The 24,919-nt window shown below is 37.4% G+C and overlaps 1 protein-coding gene across 5 annotated transcripts in view; it reads left to right on the forward strand.

Moving 5' to 3' along the window:
• Positions 1 to 24,919, forward strand: part of GPATCH2 (G-patch domain containing 2) — a 134,384-nt gene that overhangs the window by 30,288 nt on the left and 79,177 nt on the right. Inside the window, exon 6 of one of the 5 annotated variants that reach the window (XM_054194459.1) lies at positions 11,620 to 11,713. The exons of 3 other annotated variants lie outside the window; for them this stretch is intronic. In XM_054194459.1, coding sequence (XP_054050434.1) covers positions 11,620 to 11,679 — 60 coding nt within the window. In that variant the 3' untranslated portion in view covers positions 11,680 to 11,713. Of the gene's footprint in view, positions 1 to 2; positions 5,571 to 11,619; positions 11,714 to 24,919 lie in introns of those variants that run through there. One more of the 5 variants, XM_054194462.1, reaches the window with a different exon arrangement.

A 24,919-nucleotide genomic window follows, 5' to 3' on the forward strand; every position in this document is an offset into this window, starting at 1 on the left:
AGATAGAAAAATTCAGGTTGTTAGCAGAGGAGGTGCTGCTGTGATGGCAGTTTAGGCCCTACCTTTGATTTTTCCAGTGTTCAGTCACTATTGGCAAATATGCTACAATTTTCCCAAGGAATTAATGAAATGGCACTCTTCTACACTTCAGAACTTAGTCATGTTGAAATGGCTTTACTTTATGAGAAAACAAAAGGGACAAAAAAAAAAGCTTCTATCAGATTTCAAAACTCCATTATAAAGAATGTGGGTTTCAAAAAGGGGATGTAAATATTGCGGATGACATTACCTCTGATGTTCATGTATCTAACATTTTTTTGGGAACCGCTTACTGTTCTTACACCTACTACGTATTTTGCATAGTGAAGAGGGTCTTTTTTCCACAAATTAATTTTCAAGTGCACTTTTGCTAAAGCTTTTACTTATACTGATGCAAGCTTAATATAATTTGTTCCACGGAAGCACCTGATGGAAGAGTAAAAGCTGCTTAGTGATAGCTTAGCATACTACATCAAAAGAATCATAATTATACCTGTACCATCTTTCATAGTAAGTCAGCATTTTTCAAAGTGGTTCCCATCACTGGTAGTACCAATGGTAGTACCCATACTTAAGGCAGAGCATTAGAATTAGTAGGTCGGCTTTGTCAGTGTAGTTGTCATTGTTGCAAAATATTTTGAATTCTACCTATCCTTTATGAGACCTGAAAGGTTTAATAAACTCTGCCTTACAACCTATGTTTGTTTTAACCAACAGTGACTTTTTTTTTTGGGGGTGTGTGTGTCACTTGTAATTGTCTAATGAATATCTATGATCAACTTGGTGTCATCAAACCAGTAAACAAGCACAAATAGTACCACAGCATTTTTGTCTCATTCGAAGCTGCAGTTCATTAGCCAAAAAGGAGTTACAGGTAACTCAAATACCTAATGTTTGGATTTCAACAAATATAAGTTTGGTCAGGTTCGTTATTAGTTCTGTTACCTCAGTGTAAAAACCCTTCTGCCGTAATTAAAATAGCTAGAGAAATACTCATCTGGTTTGTAGTAGTTGTAAGGGGACTAACTGGTGAAGGTGAGCATGTGATTCTCTTATTCTTTTCTTCTATAGCACCTATCTTGTAAATTAGAGTGTATAGTCTTGAATTGTGTCTTAGGTTCATTCTTACAGAATGTATGCCTATCAAGAAAAAAAAAATAGTTTAAATGCATCAGGTGATTAATAGCTTGTAGAGGTAACAATTGTACTGTATTGACAAAAGGAAGATGTTGCCTAGGTATAAGCACTGAAACAGATACTCTGTTTGAGCAACAGAGCTTGCAATGGTTTTTCTTGGTATTTCACCTGCTGTGGTAATCAAAGCATACCTTTACAATATCAAAGATTAACTTTTGTCTAGCTAAAGTGAATGTGGTGACTTAGTCTCTTTTCTTGGACTTTCACTTCAAGTATAGTGTCAAAACCAGCATCCCACTTCAGCGAAATAGTTGCCTCCAGCATTAGTCTCAGAAATGCCAAACATGCTCCTTATTTTTTAAATGCATCTTGTGGTTTATTCGTGGTGACAAGGGCTATGAACTGTTAGTCTGAGCAGCGTTCCTTGTAATTCACCTTAACCCAACTGCTCAAATGATAGTCATTTGCATTTTCACTTAAGTTTACTTTTAAACCAGGGTAAGGAGCATAATGATATCCCTTTTATTCTTCAGGCAGTGTCTGTTTTGAAAACACTTCTAATACAGTTCTACAGCACTACTTACAGACAATAATAGTTTTAAAAAACCTCTGACTTCAAAATACGAGGCAGCATAATTATTCTTCTTGTTTTCTGCTGCTTATCATGAAAAAATCCCACACTCTGGTGTCTGGCTGCATGAAACGTGTCCTCTGCAGACACTTGGAATTTGCTTGTTTTGACTTCCGAAGTCCATATTGGTTCTTTAATCTTTTATGTTTTAGTGCAATTCTAATGGAAATAATTTTACTTTAAATATAACTGGGTTTAGTATCTTTTCTGCAAAAATTTCACTCAATTGCGTTTCTTCCAGAAACTTCTTAATGCCTCAATAGTAGCATTTTGAAGAATTAATGGTAAAACAGCAGCATCTTTTATCCAGAGTCAAGTTAGGAGTTGTATTTCCTTGTATTGAGCTTCTTGGAGGAGTTGATCGTGTAATGCTGAGAATAGACAGAAAATCATATGTGTAATGGGCAAGGAACACACACACACAGATACCGTGGCTTAGCTGATGGGCAGCATCTCGTTTATGCTGTAGTGACATCATAAATGTCAAGTAAATTGGGACAGTGATTTCAGCTAACGCATTATTCAGCATTTTTTTAACTGAAAGCAAAGACAACATCAGATACAGCTCCTAAACTGTTGAAAGTTTCTTGCTAATTCAAACCATAATAACTCGTTCACATGGTAGACTTTCCACTCCAAAGGAAACTGTCTTTTTGCCTAGAATACGTGGTGTGGGAGAACGAGGGCTACTGATGGACAGAATAACTTGAAAGCAGTCCATCTGTTTTTTCAGTTGCATTTCATATGGTGGCCATCTATTGGGAAAACAGTGGCCCTTTAGATCTCTGCCTTTCTCTAGGCATCTAGATTAAGCCTATTAATAGCGACCTTCTAGATTTGTTCTGAGACACAGTTTATACTCAGATGTAGTCATTTGTTTGCTAGAACAAACAGTAAAGCTGTTGTAGCTTTACTTTGTGTAATACATATTTTAAAAAATTCTTGTCTGAAAAGTCATTTAGCAGCTTATCTTTCAAATAAGGCAAAGATGAGGAATTAAAATGTTTGAATTTTCTTGATTTATAACAAAAGCAAAAATACAAACTTCAACTTGAAACGTTGGGTTTTCTTTCTATATATACAGTCTGAGTTCATATGGCTTGTACGCAGAGTAAGAGTCAGCTGTAAAAATAGTGCATTAAACTGGTTCTTTAGTGTCCTCTCCAGCAATTTGTCATGGAGATTCATATATCAAATAACTTCAAAATACAGCACAGAAAATAAAGTAGCAAACACACATGATGCATTGTGTTGAAACTGAATTGCCCAAGAAAATTATTCTGCTGCTTTTGCAATGTGAGATATAATATGGGAATGAAGAGGTACTCCTCTGCCATTCTGTTTGATTGCTGTGACTTTAGTTAGTCAGATGTAAAGACAACATTCTAGAACCTGTTAAAAATAACCATGAAGAAGTGGAGCAAACTGCAGTTGTTGTAGCCTTACATACCTGTGACTTAGCTGGAAAATGACATTTTCGTTAGCATTTTTTTTTCTTGAAATAAGAAAATCAAAAACGCATATTGAGAGCATAGTTTTCAGGAGAGAAGAAAGTACTCGGAACTTCTCAGGGACTGCCTTTTCTTGTAGTTATCACATGGTTTTACAGCAAGTAAACATGTAACTGAATGCAGAGGAGACACTTTTTTTTACAGAACTGTAGTCTTGTTTAGTGTGTTTCTGAGAGATTTTCAAATTGAATGAGTTCCAGAAGTGAATACTTTCTCAGACATGTTTATCCAATACCAGAGTCTGCAATGCTAACTTTAAATAAATGGTAATAAGCAATCATAGAATGGAAAGGTCATTTCCTAAAGGTAATCAGTAAGTTAATAGTGCTGCGAGGTGAGTCACAGAAAAATTCGAAGTTTCTTCTGTTTAGTGGTCTCTTGATGTTGTGGAAATCCCCGTGTATAATGTTGGTATGCTTTTTTCAAAAGCATAGTGATCTTTCTAGTTTGTGTCTACTTTAAACCATTTGTCTAATTACTGCATTACATATTGTATATTGGAATAAAGAGGACAACAAGAAAAGGTTTGTTGACATCAGCACTTTCAACTGGAGTGGTTCAAGAGACTGTTGGTCCTTGCCTTTTGATTACTGTCCCTTCATTTAGGAAATAGCAGCTGCTTTTTTAGGTTCTTTTCCAAGTGAAGCACAAACCATTGACTGATCAAGTGAACCCTTTCAGTCCAACAGTTTTGATAACTTCAAAATCTGTTCCACTCAGGCTCTTTGTCGTGGTTTAGCCCCAGCCAGCTGGTAGGACTCTGCAGCCGCTGGCACAGTTGTCCTCCTTCCCACAGAAGGGCAGGGAGAAAAGGAGGGGAAATGGGGGGAAAAAAACCCAAGCCCTTGTAGTTTGAGATAAAGACAATTTAATAGAACAATAATAGAAAAGGAAAATAACAATAACAGTAATGACACAAGTCACTTTCTGTGACTCACCCTGTGAATTGTCACTATCCTGAGCAGTGTTAGTGGATTCCTGCCCCCGCCCCAGCCAACCTCCATTTATATACCCAGCATGAAGTCTATGGTAGGGAATATTCCATTGGCCATTTGGTTGTTCTGTCCGTACTCCTCCTCAGCTTCTATGGGAAGCTGAAAAGAGTCCTTGAAAAGCATAAACAATGCTTAGCAACAATTAAACCAATACGCACTGGTGACATTCCTTTCACAGCAATCACTAGAAAGGAAATTACTTCTGTCCCGGTTGAAACCAGGACACCCTTTCAATTCGATTCAGCAAACTCTGACTTGCTTCTGATGATCTGATTTTTGTTGTTGCTTGTTTTTCCTTTCCTCGCTGTTAACTTCAGGTAGTCCCTCATTTGACAGGTAGTTTTAAAACCTGCATTCACAAGTGTGAGAATAACTTTCTTATTCTGTTGTTTCTCTGCCTTGACTTAGCAGTCCTGTAGATTATGGTTTTAAAGGTCAAGCAAGTAACTTATCCTTAGTTCAGAGAACTGAAAATTGTTTATTTAAGCAGTCATTTTCTTACTGCTAGCTGATTGCCGAGTTCTGTTGCAACTGTCCTGCTATAGATATATTTTTCTGAACACTTGTGAAATTAACTTCTAAGCGATTAGATGAAATGTGCCCCATTTCACCTTCTCTGTGACCCCTTCCTGTTGGATTGCTTGGTTCTAAAAGACTTATTTTACAAAGAACTAAACAGATAGATACAGTAGGTTTATAGTAGATTGCATTTTTATTCTCTATTAGAATATAGTTCAAACTGGAGAAAAAGAAACCTTTTTTCTGTTTTATGTCACATCGTGTTTTGAAATGCATATGGCAATTGAGATACTGTTGCCGTATTGCTTTCTCTCTTCTGTGTGTTTTAAAAATCTGGAATCTAATCATTGGTGTAGGTCTAAGGCAATTTGTAGTACCTAGCATAACTTTAAGAACACTGCCTGTTAGAAGTTATGATAAGACAACTTTCCCATGCGTAAAATATAGCACTTAAGCGAAATATAGGAAATGACTGCATAAAAATGAGGGGGGGGGGTGTCTTTGCATAAATAAAAGCTAGCATTTCAGTGTTAAGTTGGGCATAAGTATTTTAAAATATATTGTTATCCCCTCTTCAGAGAACAGAACATTTAACTATATTTTGTCAGATTATTGAGAATAAACTATGTAATAGTCACATCATATATTGTATATAAAAACTCTGAAGGATATATTAAAGCTTTCTTTGTACACAAGCTGGTATCTTTATAAAATTAATTCCCCTATATCAGTGATGTATATACATATTTTCTTTAGGGTTTAATGTGATTTTGTTTGTTTGTTTCAGGAAACATTTACATAGGATGTTTTACTGATTCTTACATTAAATATTACTAGAATGTGGAAAATGTTTCAAAAATATTTGGGGCTTGATGGATTAGTTCTCTTCAAAGGGAAACAAAACACTAAATATTTCTAATCCTGCATTATTTACCGCATGGGTGGTTAAATGCTACTTTAAGCCCCATAAAATTAAAAGGGAGAAATCTGCCAACTGTAGCAGGAATTGGATTTAGGAAGAGTAGTACAGAGCCAAAATATTGCTACAGAATTAAATGTCAAAAATCTTCTTTAATAGTAGATATATAGTTCACAGTGCCTGGTTATGATTAATACATTTAATCTAAATCACTGAAAGTTGCTCTCTCCTTTTCCATAAAATACAATAGGACACAAATCAGTTTTACTGTAGGTGGATAACAATTGGAAAATAATGCATCTTCCCGCCCAATAAATTGTCAGTTATACCTTTTAACTAAAATCGATTCATCTTTCCAAAATTTATTACAATTTCTAATAATAAATCTTTTCAAATGTTTATTCATTTGCTTTTTGATACATTTGTGCCACTTTTGCTATGGTCTAATGTTTTTTCTTTTGATTCATTGTAAATTAGAAAATCTATTTTGAGTCAATTTTCTAGTTAAGAAGTTAAAATCTATAACCTAGCCATTTTTTCATAGTCTCCTTTGCACATTTTAATACCCTTGAACTTAGATACAATCCAGTAAATTCTGATCAGAAGGTGATTAAAAGACTTTTCACGGCAACTTCTTCACTGAGGGCCAGATTCATAAAACAAGTAGGTATGAGATTGTTAGCTGGTTTTCTCCTGCACATCTTCCTGATTCAAAGAGGAAGATTGAAACAATTATAGCAAACGAACAGATACACAGGTTTTGGCCAAAGATTTTTAGTACGGACAGTCAGAATTGCCCTTTTGAATTAGAATCCAGCTGTGACCATGTAGGGTGTGACCAAAGCCTCCTTTTGTTGTCCCTTTATAGCAGCAAGACAATGGAGATCACTAAAGCATACTGTATGCTTCCAATTATTTGTTGTGTCTGTAATTATCCGATGCTAACCTCTTCAAGTGTGTTCATCTGCTATTTCACATTCTTAAAAGTAAAACTTTTTAAAGAAGAAAATATTTTAAAAGAAATTTTTCATCACTTTTTCTAGATTGATTTGCTAATCTGCATTGTGAAATTGTTCACTGCGCAGCAGTTTCCTGCTCTGCATACAATAAAATGTGTCAGAGAGGGACAGTCTTAATTTTTTAAAAATCTATCTATAATCATATTTCCAGTTAAACAGTGTTATCTTTTAGTCAGTTTTCTGACAAGAGTTATATATGAGAAGCTTGGTGTAGTACATAGCCATATAAAATCTCTTAATGCACAAATCTGTTTTATTTATATTATAAATGTCAATGTAGGCAGAATAGAGGAGAGAGGCTTAGAAAATGTTTCAAACATGACTGAGGAAAATTACATTCATAATTTGAACTTGATCTACAGTATCACTTATTAGTAAACTTGTGTAGCTGAAAGCATCTTGGTGATTGATTTCAGAGTTAAAAAAATCATTTGTGTGGATGGATTGGAATTCATTAATTTTACTAATTACACAGTGAAGAAAACAGATGTTTTCTTAGGCAAAGATCAGGCTTTAATTACAGGTCTTACCTGCTCATCTAAAAATAGTGTCAATATGTTCATATCTCTCAAAGTTAATTTCTGATTTTTATATGGAAGTATGATTCTGTTACATGTTTGTTAAGCCTTACTCTAATTGCGTCCAAATACAGGTCTAATACTCAGAGTACTTCTTAAGGGGTGCATATGTTATAATGCATGTATTTAGGAAATTCTACAAGAATAAGTTGGGTAAAGATTCCCTCTTTAAAATGCCAAAAACAATACTACTCAGTGGTACTTATAATAGCGTGTGTTACAAAAATGATCAAAATCACTGCAACAAAACTCAGTTTCCAGCAATTATACGAATCTGTCTAGAGTCCCCTTAGGACTCTTGTTCTGAGGTATGTCCTCTGTAGGACTACAGCCTACATGAGAAAGGTTCTTCCTCTAATTCTATGGTAGCTTACTCTGCCTAACGGAGGCATTGTGTATGTTTTTGTCCTTTAGCAAATTGTTATAAATATCTTGTCTGTTTTAATTGCTTTAGATATGTATTTGTCACTGCCGTGGGGCAGTGGAGATCACCTAATTAGTACTAATAATTGGCAAGATCCAGAAAGAAATTACCTTTGAAAGGAGTATTTGCAACCAATAGCCTGAGGATGCATGATCTGTAGAAAGAGTAACTCTATTTTTGCTACATTCTTCTGTGCTTGGAAGTGCCTAAGAGGAGAGAAGCCAGCAAAGCATCAGTAAGCCTAGTTGGTATAATGAGTGTTTAATGGAATAAACTGATGCGAGGCTGTAAATGTACTCAGGGAAGTAACAATTGTCACATTAGGAAAACTTGATCACTTTAACTTTGTGTAAAATCTTTCTAGCTTCAAAACATAATTTTCTCAATAATTCATTATACTATCCTTTCTCAGACTCTACTGTTTGCCATGAATCTTTATTTTTTTCAGAAAGTGCGTATGCTGCATGCAAGAGAAATCTCATCTTTTCAGTGCAAGTGTGTTTGCTTCAAAATCAGAAGGCTGTCCATAGTGAGCACGATTTCTACACAAAAAAAAGTTGATATGTGTGTACAGTAAAGGAATACAAAATGACAAAACATAAGCAGAGTCACTATAACCCATTAGTAGCAAACTCCAGTGGTTGTCCAGAAGTTCCATTATAGTCTTCTCTTTTAGATGTTACGGGATGGGGAAAGGTGCTTTCTAAACAGCAGTCTGCTTGTGTGTCTTTTCAAGGTTTTGGTCAGGGGGAATAGTTTGCTTTTTTTTTTTTTTAATCCTGTGGAGGGAGATTTATACATGCTTTGCTGGTTTCAGGGGAATTGCTACTGTGGGTGGTACGGTCAGAGCTGTTGGACAGTCTTAGAGAGTAGCAGACCTGAAATCCCTCATGAACATGGAAAGCTTCAATATGGCAACCTGCTTTTAGTTGTGGTGATGATTGTGGCACCTTGGAGAAGTAGGTCCTTAATCTTTTAGTGTTCTTTTAATGCTAGGTTAATAGATATGAAAGCGCTATATTGTGTTAGATTATATCCATTATATCTGTAGTCTTCTAGTTTACCATGTAGTGATGATGGGAGTAGCAAATATTTTAATTTCAAAGAGAGCTTTCACTAAAATGCTAGCAAAATTATCCAAGATTATTGCAGACTATTGATGTATTGTTTGTTACTGGCTCTTTGAGAGAAAATGGTGATCTTTCAGTCAATGTTCTGTGAGTTTTTATGTTAAAAAATTCGGGATTTCTTTTGGATGTTTCTTCTACAGTTCTTCCATTAAATCAGTAAGGCAAAGAAACTTAATCTCAAAATAAATGAAATGAGAACACTGCACTGTGTTTGAATCAATAATTCTCAGTACTCGTTGTGGCTAACTATTTTGAAAGGATACTAAATGTTACAATGACAGCATTCAATTTTCAGTTATGCCTCTGCTGCCATGAAGATCAATTGTAGGAGTATTATTCTTGAAAGGAGATTAATTCTTTCCTCCTGTGCATAGAAATGTTTAGGAACAGGTGAATGTTTAGACACTTTGATTTGGAAGGTAAATAATATCCTTGAGGTATTGTCCACTATGCTGTCCGTGGCTTTCAAAGTGTGTTACACAGGCGCAACTATTATTACACCTTCAGAAGAGAATAAACAGGCTCTCTTGTCTACCTTAACCTAAAGGGAGACAGAAAACCGCCTGGAGATTCAGGTACATCTGGTGTCCCCTTTATTTTACTGTCTTGCTAGGGAAGCTGAAAGTGGCCAGCCGTGCTGTCAGCGTACACATAGCCCAGAAGTCTCAAATGGCCTTGACTTGTGCAAAATAGATTATTCCAGTAGGGTGACAGAGCTGGTCGGCTGTTAAGAGAGCTAATCAAAGCAGACACAAACCCAAGTATAATACCAGTTATTAGAAACTCTGCTGGCATCAGACTAATTAAATGTAAACACCTAAAGCATTCATTTCCTTCTTTATCAGAATTATCAAACTGGTGAAGTGCCCACAGCTGGGGAGAGGTGGGACTTTTTGAACTCACTTAACCTTTCTAGTATAACTAAGAGGATTTGTCTTGGCAGCCCCCTCTCCAAGGGGAGATCATTGAAACCATTAATGATCTATCCTTTGGCAAAATGCCTGGCACAAAGTCTCTAAGCAGACTTTTTGAAGCTTTATGTACTTTCCTTAGTGCACGTCTTCTGACTCTGAATGTTCTGAGGAAGCTGGTGGTTCTTGTATAGGTTTGTACCTCATTCTTCTTAAAGCTTAGGTGGCTGTGTGCTTTGTATAGATCACTCCTTTGGGTCTGCATGCCCAATGTTGTGTAGTATCATCTAGATGTTGTGTGGCCTGACAAAAATAGTATTGCTTATTGTTGCTTGAGCAGCAGCACCTATATACTTAAGAACTTGTCTCTGAAGAACAATTTGGGGAAGGCTGACAAATCCCAAGCACTTTAAACCTTCTCTCACAGAAGTGATAATCCAGAACTAGAACCTTCATTCACTTTTTCAGTGCCAATTACACATGGTCGAGGATCTTCTAAGAGTTTGGCAGGGTCTCACCTAGTGTGTGGCAATAGCTGATGTGAAAGCTGTCAAACAAATGAGGTTAGATAAGCGGTTTTGTTTTGGCCGGCATTACCATGAGTTTTTGTTACATGTAGCAGAATGGTGGGTTATGGAAGGTTGAGACTGGGGAGAACCCCTTTGAGATTGTCCAAGTGTTTTGTCTTGTGCTTTGTTTTAATTGTTTTGCCTCTTCCAAGTGAAGCAAGTTGACCTGAGAACTATGAATTATAGCTGTCCTTTGCTTGTGACCTTTGTATGTCTTTCTGTTGACAAGTGGTGTTCTGGACAGGTATTGAATTGGTGTCCTCTCCTGGCTCTGGATGTCCCTGAATTCCATATGTTTTGTTTTTTGTTTTTTTTTTTACATTGGGAAGCACTGACTTGGTTTTGTAGGCTGGAAAAATGGGTGCTGCTTCTAGGACTTTTAGAAACTGAAGTGCATGTGTTTACTGTGTTAGATTTCACATAGCAGACTCTGAACATCCATTTTTCAACAGGTTGAAGGTTTAAATGCCTATTTGCAAGTTAATGATTTATAAAATGCAGTTCGCAAATAAAATTCTGACAATCACAAGGCACTCTAGTGTCTTAAGGATTTCTTTCTGCTGCCACTTTAAAAATTCCTTTAGATACAGTAACCTTGGCTCCCCTCTACCTTTTGGGGTTTTTCTGACTTCAGTCTTTTCTTTGTTCCCAATGATACCCACAGTTCCCTTTTCATATATGTGCATACAATCCTCCTAACTCCTGACTGAAAAGGGGCAGTGTATGATATGAATTGTTCCAGGCTCCACGTGTGAGCTGGCTGAGTTTGTGCTGATGTCTCCCTGGAGTGAGGACACTGGTTTGGATGACTCTGCCCATTAGGTGTCACAAATGCAAACTTATTTTTAAGACAGCTCTCCTTTTAGAGCCAGCTGAAACTTGCTAATGGGCTTAAAAGCTAGCAAGGGAGTGCTAGGAGGTCAAAAGTTGCAGATAATTATGCAGGTCTCCTTTTTCTCAAAAAAAAAAAAAAAGCTAAAAAATTCTGAAAGCATGAGTAGAACAATGACTTTTATGGAACAAACAATATAATAGTAAGCTGTCTTTACAGGAATAAAGCTCTGGGCCAGTGCTGTAGTTTAACCCCAGCCAGCAGTTGGGAGGGGGGAGAGAATCGGAAGAGTAAAAGTGAGGAAAAACTCATGGGTTGAGATAAAGACAGTTTAATAGGTAAAGCAAAAGTAGCGCACACAAGCAAAGCAAAACAAGAAATTCATTCACTACTTCCCACAGGCAGGCAGGTGTTCAGCCATCTCCAGGAAAGCAGGTGATTCTACCCCCTACTCTGCTCTGGTGAGACCCCACTTGGAGTACCGCGTCCAGCTCTGGAGTCCTCAGCACAAGAAGCACATGGACCTGTTGGAGCGAGTCCAGAGGAGGGCCACGAAGATGATGCGAGGGCTGGAGCACCTCTGCTAAGAGGAAAGGCTGAGAGAGCTGGGGTTGTTCAGCCTGGAGAAGAGAAGGCTCCGAGGAGACCTTATAGCGGCCTTCCAGTACCTAAAGGGGGCCTTACAGGAAGGATGGGGAGGGCCTCTTTATCAGGGAGTGTAATGATAGGAGGAGGGGTAACAGTTTTTAACTGAAAGAGGGTAGATTTAGATTAGGTATTAGGAAGAACTTCTTTCCTGTGAGGGTGGTGAGGCACTGGAACAGATTGCCCAGGGAAGCTGTGGCTGCCCCATCCCTGGAGGCGTTCAAGGCCAGGCTGGATGGGGCTTTGAGCAGCCTGGTCTAGTGGGAGGTGTCCCTGCCCATGTCAGGGGGGTTGGAACTAGATGATCTTTAAGGTCCCTTCCAACCCGAACCATTCTATGATTCTGTGATTCTATAAAACACCACAACTTCATATATCCTCCCCTTCCTCCTCCTTCCCCGGCTTTATATGATGGCGATGATGTCACATGGGATGGAATATCCCCTTGGTCAGTTGGGGTCAGCTGTTTTGGCTGTGTCCCCTCCAAGCTTCTTGTGCACCCCCAAGCCTACTTGCTGGTGTGGCAGTGTGGGGAGCAGAAAAGGCTGTAACCACTTAGCAACAACCAAAACCACCTCTGATTTCATTTTGGTGCACAATGGGTCTGTTTTGTCCATCACCAACTGTGACTGGCACAGAGCACTCCCTCACCACCTCCTACACAGATCACCCCTGCAGCCCCCTCCTCCAGCTGCCCAAATCCTGCTAGCTGGGCTGAATACAGGGTAGGTAGCCTTGGTTTGGTTTTGTATATGAAGATGCTTACAGCAGTACAAAGAGAAGCTTGAGAAAATAGAGAGGGGGGATAGAGTTGTGTTCAAAAGTGGGTGGGGTTTTTTCATTTGTCGGTTGCTGAGGTTACTTACACAAACTATTTGTTTCAATAAAATGCCTTGGAGAAGTTAAAATTAGAATGGAAAACTGAATACATAACTGGTACAAAACCTCTTATGTGCCTGGATAATACCAGGTGTTATAGGTGTTATCCTATATGTAATGCACATAGCTTACTAATATGATCATACTTTAAGAAAGCAATGCAAATCACTTCTATGGTACTAGTTTGCTTCCTAGTAAGGAGGATTTCCAAGTTTAATGTTTAGCTTTTCAAAAAGCTATGACTTCTCTTCAGTGTAGAAAACTAGTTTTAGTAAAAACTGTGCCTCATGTGATTGTATGTTAGATAATTTCCAAGCGGTGACTATGTTAATACAATCTCATGCTTTACAGAAGGAAGAGTACGTCTCTATTGAGACTGTAATCAGATTTGTAGAGGCTAAGTTTCATCTATTTCATCCAGTCCATGCCTCGTATTGTCTATTAATTAGGTATATCTGAGCAATTAAAGCTAAGAAAATCAAAGGAATAGACACTTGGGTGAAGTTTATGCTCTGCAAATCTGGTTTTACATGTCTATGGCTTTCATATCTCTCTGATAGCTGATAATACCCTCCTTTCCATTTGATAGGAATGCAAGAAGAAAATACATAGCAAGTTGTAAATAATATGTGTAGGATATGGATTATGAATGTGGTATTGTGTAACTATTTTTTGTTAATTTCTAGTATTATACTATAGGACCAACTTCTCGGTACTCTTTGAATGGGTAGCAATAACCCCTCATGAAGTTCTTGATGGAATATATCTGCTTTTGAGCTATTGACTTGTGGTAGTTTGTGAATTTACTGAAAAGGATTCAAGTAAAACCTGGAAAAAGAGTGGTCCTGAAATACTGTCAGAAGAACCTTGAAATTGAATTACAGCTTTAATATTCAAACTGAGGCATGTATTGTTATTTGTAGTATATGTAAAATGACTTTTATAGATGAAATTTAAAATCGCTGACGCAGAATAGGGTTTATAGTGCATGGGCTTTAAGAAGAACAAGGGAAGATCTTTGATGTAGAGCATGTAGCAGAAAGATGCATATTTATCAAATAAAGGAATTTTAAAGTGGGAGTATGGTAAAAGACAAGGCTGTCCTTGCTGGTATGTTATTCACGTGATAGCCCATGTTGCCAAAAACAAATGCAAAGTGTTTCTCTGTGCTTAAGTATTTTATTTAATAAGTATTATTTAGATTTACTAAAAACAAATAAAATCATGAAATATTTATCTTGTAAAACAATGAAGAACAGCCTTGTCAAATCTTAGTACTTGAGGCTTTCATTTCTAGGAGTCAGTGGTGTCAATGCTGCCTCTGTTTCCAGCACAGTGCTGTGCTTTCTTCCTATCCCCGGCATTCTCTCTGAATTTTTTGACTTGGCCGGTTAGGCCTCTCTCTACCTGGTTTAGGTGTATGAATTCCAGAAACCACAGAAAAATCTGCAGCTCCTTAGGACTCGGTGGACATAAGCATGTTAGCAGAGGCAAGTGTTTGGAGAGCCACTGCATAAAGTACCAGCTCGCTCACAGCAGCCTCCATCATGCTCTATTTCTTATCAGGTAAGGCATTGCATGGAGGCGTACTTTACATGATCCCAGACCATTAAGCTTCATATATTTGATAAGAATCTGTGTTGTCCAAATAAGAGCTAAAAAATGGCTTGCTTAATTGTCTTTTTTAAGACAAAAAATAAACTGGAACCCCCTTCTCTTTTTCATTAGTCCTGCATTGGACTACCACTTAGTATCACTGCAGAGGCAGGTCTATAAGGGTAAACAGAGAGAGGGCCACCTACTGTATTGTCCTATATAATGTTTCCTGGACTCATTTCCCAGAAACACTTGATAGCATTTTCTCTTTCAGTCTTTTTATCAGTATTCTTTATAATCATAATTTCCTTCATTACCAGCACTGTTTGTACCGGTTTTGGTAGTAATTTCAATAAATCTATCACAGTAAGCATAATGCTTACTTACACGTTGCCATTAAGGAGTGGTAACAGCAGAGACTGAAAAGCAACAACAGACCTTGCTTAGCAATGCATCAATGCTGAACTCACTGCCGTAGCAGCTTAGGAGCATTATGAAGTCTGATCTGGCAAGATCATGGAGCAGATCCTCCTGGAATCTCTGCTAAAGCACATGGAAAATGAGGTGATTGGCGACAGCCAACATGACTTCACCAAAGGCAAATCATTCCTGACAAATTTGGTGGCCTTCTATGACGTTGCCACAGCATCAGTAGATAAGGGGAGAGCGACCGATGTCATCTACCTGGACTCAGGCAAAGCATTTGACGCTGTCCCGCATGACATCCTGGTCTCTAAATTGGAAAAGCATGGATTTGATGGATGGACCACTTTGGTGGATAAGGAACTGGCCAGTTGGCCGCACTCAAAGGGTTGCAGTCAATGGCTCAATGTCCAAGTGGAAACCAGTGACGAGTGGTGTTCCTCAGGGGTCAGTACTGGGACCAGTGCTGTTTAACATCTTTGTCAGAGACACGGACAGTGGGATTGAGTGCACCCTCAGCAAGTTTGCTGACGACATCAAGCTGCGTGGCACGGTTGGCACGCTGGAGAGAAGGGATGCCATCCAGACAGACCTGGATAGGCTTGAGAGGTGGGCCCATGCGAACCCCATGAAGTTCAACCAGGCCAAGTGCAAGGTCCTGCACCTGGGTCGTGGCAATCCCAGGCACAAATACAGGTGGGGCAGAGAATGGCTTGAGAGCAGCCCTGAGGAGAAGGTCTTGGGGGTGCTGGTGGACAAGATGGTCAAAGTGAGCTGGTAATGTGCACTTGCAGCCCAGAAAGCCAACCACATCCTGGGCTGCATCAAAAGAAGTGTGACCAGCAGGTCAAGGGAGGTGATTCTGCCCCTCTACTCTGCTCTGGTGAGACCCCACCTGGAGTACTGCATCCAGCTCTGGAGTCCTCAGCACAAGAAGGACATGGACCTGTTGGAATGGGTCCAGTGGAGGGCCACGAAGATGATGCGAGGGCTGGAGCACCTCTCCTATGAGGACAGGCTGAGAGAGCTGGGGTTGTTCAGGCTGGAGAAGAGAAGGCTCCGAGGAGACCTTATAGCGGCCTTCCAGTACCTAAAGGGGGCCTTACAGGAAGGATGGGGAGGGCCTCTTTATCAGGGAGTGTAATGACAGGATGAGGGACAGTGGTTTTAAACTGAAAGAGGGTAGATTTAGATTAGGTATTAGGAAGAACTTCTTTCCTGTGAGGGTGGTGAGGCACTGGAACAGGTTGCTTAGGGAAGCTGTGGCTGCCCCATCCCTGGAGGTGTTCAAGGCCAGGCTGGATGGGGCTTTGAGCAGCCTGGTCTAGTGGGAGGTGTCCCTGCCCATGGCAGGGGGGTTGGAATTAGATGATCTTTAGGATCCCTTCTAACCTGAACTGTTCTGTGATTCTATGAACTCTGTGCTTCCAGAGCCCAATTCAAGACAGTCATTCCAGCAGAAGGAATTTACATGGATTGCAAGGGGTCCAGCGCTGCAACCAGCAACCCTCTTCCATTCAAAGTGGAAAATTCTTAAGAGTTGAATAAAAAGCCTTGGCAGCTTACCAGGAAAGGTCAAATTATTGTATTTTTTTTCGACTACCCAAAGTACAACAAAATTTTTATTATGGGATGGGTGTGTAGTCTGAGAGAGAAAGCTCGTTTTGAAGATAGAACCCAAATAATCAGGAAGACAGTGCAGTTGCTTTCAACATACTTTTGATATGTTGCATGTTTCACTTTTAGTGGTAAGGATATGATAAATGTTCTAATTTTGTAATCCTATATTCATGCTAAAATGTCACATGAGGAACCTTTTTAAAGAAAAATTGTGATATATTAAATATATTTCTCACTGTCATTTTAAAGGATACCAGGTCAGCTTACTGGGCAGTTACAGCAATCTGAAATACTATAACTTGATAACTATAATAGTATATTTTGTTGTTTGCACATTCCAGTGGAGTTTAAAAGTGATTCTTAAAACACCTTTTTATTTTATTATCCACAACCATTCCTCAGGAGCCATTTATGAGCTTATGTATTTGGATTTTTGCTTTGGGTGAGGGTTAGTTATTAGAAATTAATGTATTACTAGTCAGTGTTTACAGGAAATGTAGAGGAAGAGAAAAGAGGAGTGTTTTCCCACTCTTTATAAGATCACAGTTGCTGAAATCCAGTTTGAATGATTTAGTACTGGCTCTTGGTTCTAATGTTCTCTTGCTGTACCTAGAAGTAAAATAATTATCAGTCTTTTACTATTGATCACAAATATAGCATGGCATCATGGTGAATGAACAGTTGGCCGCCTTATCACTAATTTGTTATGATCAAAGTTGTAGTCCAATTTTAAATTACTACAAACTTGATGAGTTCATTTGCAGAAACAGCAGAAACTTTGATTATGTGCTAGGCTATAGCAAATAGGACAAACACAAAGAGCAGTAGAGCTGCCAAGAAGAATTTTAGTCCACACAAGTGGTATGTAATGAAGGTGACATCATTGTTTCTAAAATAAGAAATAATAGCTTTATAAATTTAAGACTAATTTTTTTTTCTGAAATCATATCTATAGGGTTTTTTCTTTCTTCAGAATGGTTTCTCTCCTTTTACTGCAGTTACCCTCAGTGATAAAGAACACAAAATGAGAATCACAAATAACTATTATGGAATATATTAATTAACACTTCTTTAACTTGAGATCCTTTAAAGAGTGTCCCAGCTTGCCTGCTCCTTCTCCTCAAATAATTACTCTTTCGATAAATAGTTACTCGACTTCTCCCTCATCCCCTTTTATTAATGATTTCATACCAAGCTTTTGTTTTCAAATTTGATAAGAGTATATTTTGCTGACTTAAAAAGGCTCTAATTTTACCATAGTACGTCTTTTAATAAAATAAAAAAAGCTGTTGCTTTTTTTTCTGTATGGCATGCTCTAATCTATGTTAAAATGTCAAACTGAGGTAATGGACTTTAGATTTGCATATTTTTTACGAAAAGTTTATTAAACTTAGTATGTCTACCAGACTACGAAATTAGGGAAGGTAGCAATGTAATTTTGAAGTAGCATGGGGAGAATGTGTGGGGGCAGTATTATACCATAAGAAAGAAATGAGGAGCCTTTACTTGCACTTGAGACTTCTAGAGCTGCTTTTTTCCTCATTTTCTTTTCTCTTTCTGACATTCTTTTTACTGAAAACTGCTTGGGTCTGAACTTTATGACAGTAGCAAGTAGGTAGAGCAGATTGCAAAACAGACCAACTCAGAGTTCTGATAGTTTTTCCATACTGTTCCTTCCTTGACTTCATTGGGTAAATTCAAGCCAATGGTAATAGAGTTCATTTCAACTTATTCCTATTTTTAGCTAGTATATTTTTCAAAAAGTTTATTTTTTGTTATGTTACTTGTATCTGAGCTTTGCGTACCATCTTGTCTTATCAAAAGTACCCAACAAGCAAACCCCTCTGATGATTTGTATGTGCTAAGTGCATAGATTTACTGCTGCAGTTTGAATGTTTTTAAATTAAAATATATCGCTTGTTCCAAATGTATTGATTTACGCATCTCTCTGTCAATATTAAGAAGAACAACTTTTCCAATAAGTTTAAAAAGATCTGGCAAGGCAGGTTACATTTAGTGGATTGGTTTAAGTTTATATTTCTGCATGTTACTTGTTTGTGTGTTCTTACTCTTTTGCCCTTTATTCCCAATCGCTGTTACAGGTATTTGTAATGTCCCCTAACCGAGAAAAGACGCAGCCAGTTGCACTGTGAATTCATAGAAAGTTGCAGTCATTCAAATGTGACCCTCCTTAAGTTTTCTGAGTTTTCAACTCCTAATAAGTGCTTAAATATGAAAATTCTGCCTAAGGTTAGGGGTTTTTTTTAATACCTAAAAATTAAAATCGCTTCAGAGCTCTTAAATTTAATGGTATTGTAATAGTAATGGATTCTCAAAATGACTGCTTTTACTGTAAGTGCTCTTGAGTAAAGTGTTACAGGTGTGTCCCTTTTTTTTTGAGATAACAATATAATTACCTCTTTTTTCCACTGCTTGTCATCAGCCAGCTGCTTGTGCAAGTCATTTGTTTTTAGAATACGTGTACAACAGTTACCAATGCCAATAATCTTACTGCTTGTCTCCTCTGTTCTCTTGCACATGGATGTTAAACTACTTCATTTGTCCTAAGTAAGCAAATGAAGACTTGTGTAGTAGTTGGACTACAGGGGTATCCTCTAACTTACTTTGTTAAAATTTCTTTGTCCGTATCTCTGTTTATATCCGCTCAGCCTGTTTTGCTGATTGCTGATCTGGAGAGGAGCTGAGATGTAAAGCTGGGCGTAACATTTGCTAGAGGAACATCAGTTTGGGGCAGATTGAGAAAATATTGTGGATTTGAGCCTTTTTTGTAAGTAAATGTAGACTTAGATCACGCTTAGTAAGTTCATATAAATCTTTCCAAGTGCCAGGCAGATATACTTGGGGACTGACCAGTTCCCTAAAAACTATGGTAGTGGTTTTTTGATTTTATTTTTTTTTTTGTTTTTAAATACTGTCATTCCAGTTGCTTAAACTCTAGAAAGTCACTAAGAGATTCTCTTTGGCAGTGTTGGATACAGGTAACGGGTTTTTTTCCTGCTGAAAGAGAAACTGGCAGTCTTTTTACTTTTAAAAGGTCAAAATTCTCTCTTAGTGGTCTGGCTAGTGTCTATCTGTTGGTATTAAACATGCATGTTGATTAAGTTTTAAAAGCAATTATCTATTTTAATACTGTACTAATTCTTAATCTGAATACTTGCAGCAAATTGAAAGAACAGATTATGATAGCAGCCACTTTGTTTTAATGAAATAGTATATTAAAGAAGGAAGAAAAGGAGAATTGTGGTAACATTTGTATGGGCCATCGAAAATTTTAAATTAAGTGATGTTTGTCAGCAAAGTTGTAGAGAAGCTTCTGGAAATTGGACATGTAGTTTCTGTGTTCAGAGATAAGTTGATAGTGATTGCCAGAGCCTTGTAGCAGTGGGACATCTATGCATGCTGTGAGGCCAGTGGTAGTTGCTCTGTACACAGGCAAGAAAAAATACTTATACCAGAGCTGCTTCATATCTGTAGAGACAATATAACTTAGAAAAAAAATTCAACAGTTTCTTTGTCTCTCCAAATCACATTAATTTGAACTTGTAAGTATCTTATCTTAGACTCTTTTATGATAATGAATTGAAATGCATAGCCAGCATTGTATAACCTCTTCTGTGAACATATATTCTGTGTTCTTGGTACCTCTGTTTTTTCCAGTATAATAAATCTGTTCTTTTAGGGAGAGGGAGAGGCGGGTGTTGTCCATTGCCATTCGCTAGTGGAAAGCCAATTTTTTTCTTGCCTTTTTTAACTGTGTTTTCTGTGGAAGTGAGGTGAGCTATTGTCAGTTTTCTTTCATACTTCTTGCCTCATTCCATCATCTTCAGAAATTCCTAGTTTATTTGACAACCCACTGAAATCTGACAGTCATTCAGATATAAGTGATTATTAAATACCTTAAGTTTCTTGAAAAGAAGTAGCCAGGCTGAGGTGACAAACCTAAATTTATTAACTCCTCTGTGGAAAGGCTTGCAGCATAAACTCGACATGAGAGAAACCTATGTGAGAGTAACCTTATAAATACTTCAACATTTGATCAGTGTTTCTGCCTTATTTAGACCTCAAAGTCAGTTAAATGTCAGGTGTAAAGCCGTAAGAAGCCAGATGGAATTGCTCGTTTTGTTTCCAGTTTCCTTTATCAAAATCCAGAATGCATGATGAGAACAGGTAGAGATAGTTAGAATAGAAACTTCAGAAGCACTGATTTTATTGATTCGCTCGCCAGTTCAGTTATGTTTAGTAACTAGTATCCTCTATTATCCTTAATTATTTTAGATAATGTTATTTATATTTCAGCTCATTATACTTGAAGATTTTTACCAATAGAAGCCATACTAATTTCTTTTATTTTTTTTTTTTTGGTGTGGCTAGATCTATGGCTGTAATGACCTCTAGATCTTACTTTAACTTTTGTCTGAATATTCTAAAAATGTTGTGTTTTCTTGTTTTAATAGTGTCTAAGGTTAAATTTCCCTAAGGTACTGATAAAAGATAATGCCAAGAAAGTTCTTGGCAAATTTTCAAGAGCAGCAGGTCCCTTGAGTTCCAAGAATGATGGGTCAAGGAGGAAGCAGATGTGCTTTCTGGTAGCACAGAATAAGAATTGGGTCTCTGCTAGGTCCCGTTAAGTAAAGCACAAAACAGAAAAGATAGTGTGCTAATTCTTTGAATTTGGACTTACATGGAGCACATTGACATCTATCAGCACTAATAAGTATTAAATAAAATGAAGTAATTATTGCGCGTGCATCTTCATACTATCTTTTTTTATCCCTCACTTGGAGTTTAAATTTTTAGAAATTCAACAGTTTCATTCCTTCTAATTTCCTCTTACATGGTATTATGTCACCTGCCATTCTTGATGTTTATTTGGACTAAATAAGCAAACTGAATAATACAATGCTACTAAGTTGCTTGAATATGATTAAGTTTCTTCCTTTGATTTGCATAGAGACAGAGTTCACTGTTCAGTACTGCTGATCTTGGAGAAAAAAATCTGTCATAGCTGCATAATTCTGCAGGAATTCAATACTTTTGCTGGAAACAAATGTTTTTCATTTAAAAGTAATGGCATTCAGGAGATAAGAAGTGTTTGATTCAAAAGAGAATTTGATACAATCTGTCCAGGAGATTTGCTGTATTTGTCAGTAGTATTTAGCATCCTCAGTAAGAAATACAAACAATTAAAATTTATATTACTTCATCACAACTTCATTATTAGCTTTGTTTGTATCGATTGACTTATGTCCCTTATATTAAGGAAGTTGTGTGCCTATGAATCTAGACCATAGGAGGAAATTGTTTGCTAAGATTTTGTATATTGTTGTTCTATGTGGAAATACACTCTTTCCGTGCTGAGTCTGTGTTTAAAAAGAAATTAATGATGATTGTAGCTGATGATAAAGCCAGGTTGCAGCCTGACAGCTGTATCAGTCTAAATAAATAATCAGTAAGAATTACAGGTCTACCCTTTTTCACGTTACCTAGAGTATTTAAGATTAACAAATAGGTTATGAAGTTAACTTCTTAAATGTTGAAAGTGCACTGACTTTGTAAAGACTGCTGCATTTAACCGAGAATTTCTTATGGTTTCATTTATTACATTAAAATAGTTATCAAAACTAAGAAAAATACCTCTAACATAATTTAATTACATTACTTCATGGCATTCAGATAATTGAGGTTGAAGCGAGTTGTTAAGTTAATGCCACATAATACTCTTGCCTTAGCGGACTCCACTTCAATACTGTATTTAGTTTTTGGCCTGGATTTGTGATTAGCTGGAAGGCTAATGTATGTAACTGCTACTTCAGGACATGATCAGAGTTATAATACTATATTTTGTATAGCATATTCCTTTCCCATCTGAGTTTTTTTTCATGCTTTCTGTAGGAAAAAAAAAACAGAACAGCAATGCTAGCTGTATACTCTGTCATCTGCTTAATCCTTATCCCCTTCGTATTGTCAATACTCATCTAATTCCACTTTAACAACAGTAATTGGCTGATGGAGTAGCAGATATAGATTTGTTTTCCTGATGACTCCTTGACTTTTTTCCTCTGGTAATACTAATAGAATTCCAAATCCTTACTGGTGTGATCATGTCATGAGTAGGTCAACAGTCATGTCAAGGTCCTATTGGAAACTTCATAGGCAACATCTTAATTTAGATTTAGCTCTCTTTTTCTCTCGTATGTGCAATTGTAAGCAATTCTTTCAAGTATCACACTCTTTCCATTATAACGCAATTCGTTTGATGCAAAGGGAGGCAGTTCTGCATGTGAATTGTTTACTGAATTGGAGTTGGTCACACACAAATTCAGTAAGCCTCTTTCCAGGTGTGATGCATTATCTGAATTATGTCCGTAGCTTGAAGGAAACAAAATACTGCTTGTTTGCTGAGATTTACAAAGTTATTTCAGTCTTTCAGTTAATGAGAATTGAAATGGATATTCTAAGTTTCTAATATTTAAGGAAAACATGTCTGAAAATTTGAAATGTAAGGTCTTTGAGGTGGCTGAGTCAATCCAGTGGTTTCCTGCCACCAGAAGGAAAAGGCTTGCCTCTGTATTTCTTGCTTTCTTTAACTCTATCCTAGCTCTTAACCCCATCTCCCAGCTGGCTCCAGGCCATGTGGTTCATCCCCTATATCTTGCCACAGTTCTCAGTTATAAGACCCATTTCTGAGCTGCCTCAATTCACCAAGACGGGGGGAAAAACACCCAGACTTTTCTTTTGAGGTTAGCTTTCTGGTCTCTTTAGTGAACTGGAAGTGATCTGGAGAAGGTTGGAAACATCAACTCTGACAGGAATGTGAAGCTGACAGCAGGATGGAAAGGAGGATGCCGGACAGCTTCTTTTAGCAGTAGTGAGTCATTTAGGACAGACTTTCCTGGTGGGATTTTACCTTTAGTTCTTGATTATAGAAGTTAAAACTGAGAAATAAGATTCTATGACGTTGTTTAGAAACCTGTCTAGGTTTGATGGGCAAATGATAGTCTTTCTCATCCCCATGCAACTTACTTGGTCTTTTCTATTATCCAAAGGTTCGTATCTATTTTTGGCACCAGTGTGTATCCAGTCTGGAAATGGGAAGTATGCCTTGTTGCTTTTCATGGGCTTCAAGCAACAGTGCAGAAGTTTTTGGAATTGACTTGAGTAAGAACAGAGTATACTGCATATGCTCAAGCTGTCAGAAAAACCTGTAACAACTGATTAAACACCTTTTGTCTCTTAAAGCATGTCAGATTTAATTGAGTAGTTAAGAACCAGTTTTGGCAGAGACTTAATCTCACTTAGTCTTTTGGCTAACTGAATAGTATTCAATATTGAAAGGGTGCCTGCAGTCTCTTGATAGAGATTTATGCACTTGACCAAGTGCTTAAATTTTACAGGGAAACATTTAAATTCAAGTGCTTTGGTAGTCCTACATCAGAAGCAATGCCTATCTTGGGAATTACCACTGTTAAATCAGCAAGGAATGTTAACCAGCCAGAGTCTACAACCTGGCTGACTGCCTTATCAAAGCTCCCTCTTTTTATCCTCTGTTCAAAACATTTACTTCGTGAAGTTGTTGACCAATTATAGTAAAGTCAGCCATTAACACTTCTCTGTCTAATGTATTAGCTTGTCCTCTTAACGCTTCTGCATGAGTGATACGTAGAAAGCAGAAAGGGGCAGGGATGAGAAAAACCCCAAAACAGAGCATTTGCTGTGTAGCAGAGAAGTTATCTTCAATATTAGGTTTCTTGGTGCAAAGCCGTGGAAGTTTTTAACTTCCACTTTAAAGTACAGGTAAGTCCCTAAATTATTATGCTTTCTGAGAATCTGGCCCAAAATCTGCAATGTGCTTATGGAAACATTCTGTTAGTCTGGAAAAAAACAAACAAACAAAAAAAAACAGAAACTGCTCTACTGTAAGTAAAAATGCATACTGTTGATTTAAATCCTGTTTACATTGATTTGTTGCTTCTGGAAGAAGCATCCCAGAAAGCATAAAAATAGTAATCTACACTTATCTACGCATGTTTTAAATTTTCCCCTGTTCTGTACCTGAAACAAGAAATAGTAGTTTAGGATGTTAATCTGTAGTCTTAGAAACACGGGCTGCCTAAATATCTAAACTCGCAAGAACAGTAATGTCCTGTTATGCTAAATTCTTATATTAAAATATTTTCATTTGATAATGTTGTATGGTTAATAACATTGAATACTTAATGTATAAACAAGTGGAACTTCAACATTTTTTTTGTCTACACAATAAAAGATATAATTTATTTTCCCAGCAAGGTGATTCTTGTAACCAGTTTAAGTTTAGCTTTAATAGACCATTGCTGCCTCAAGGAAACATGCTGCCTTTCTAGTGTAGGTGTGCACAAACACTGTGTGATAATAGAGCATTATTATATGCATCATTTTATGTGTACAGTGAGTATGTTATCTACTGGTTTAGAGGGAGTCACGGAACTCAGTTCCCCCGTTTAAGGAAGAATTTGAAATATTTTAGTTGAAAAAGTTCATT

The sequence above is a fragment of the Rissa tridactyla genome, chromosome 3 (genome assembly GCF_028500815.1).
Source record: "Rissa tridactyla isolate bRisTri1 chromosome 3, bRisTri1.patW.cur.20221130, whole genome shotgun sequence".
In the NCBI taxonomy this organism is placed as follows: domain Eukaryota; kingdom Metazoa; phylum Chordata; class Aves; order Charadriiformes; family Laridae; genus Rissa; species Rissa tridactyla.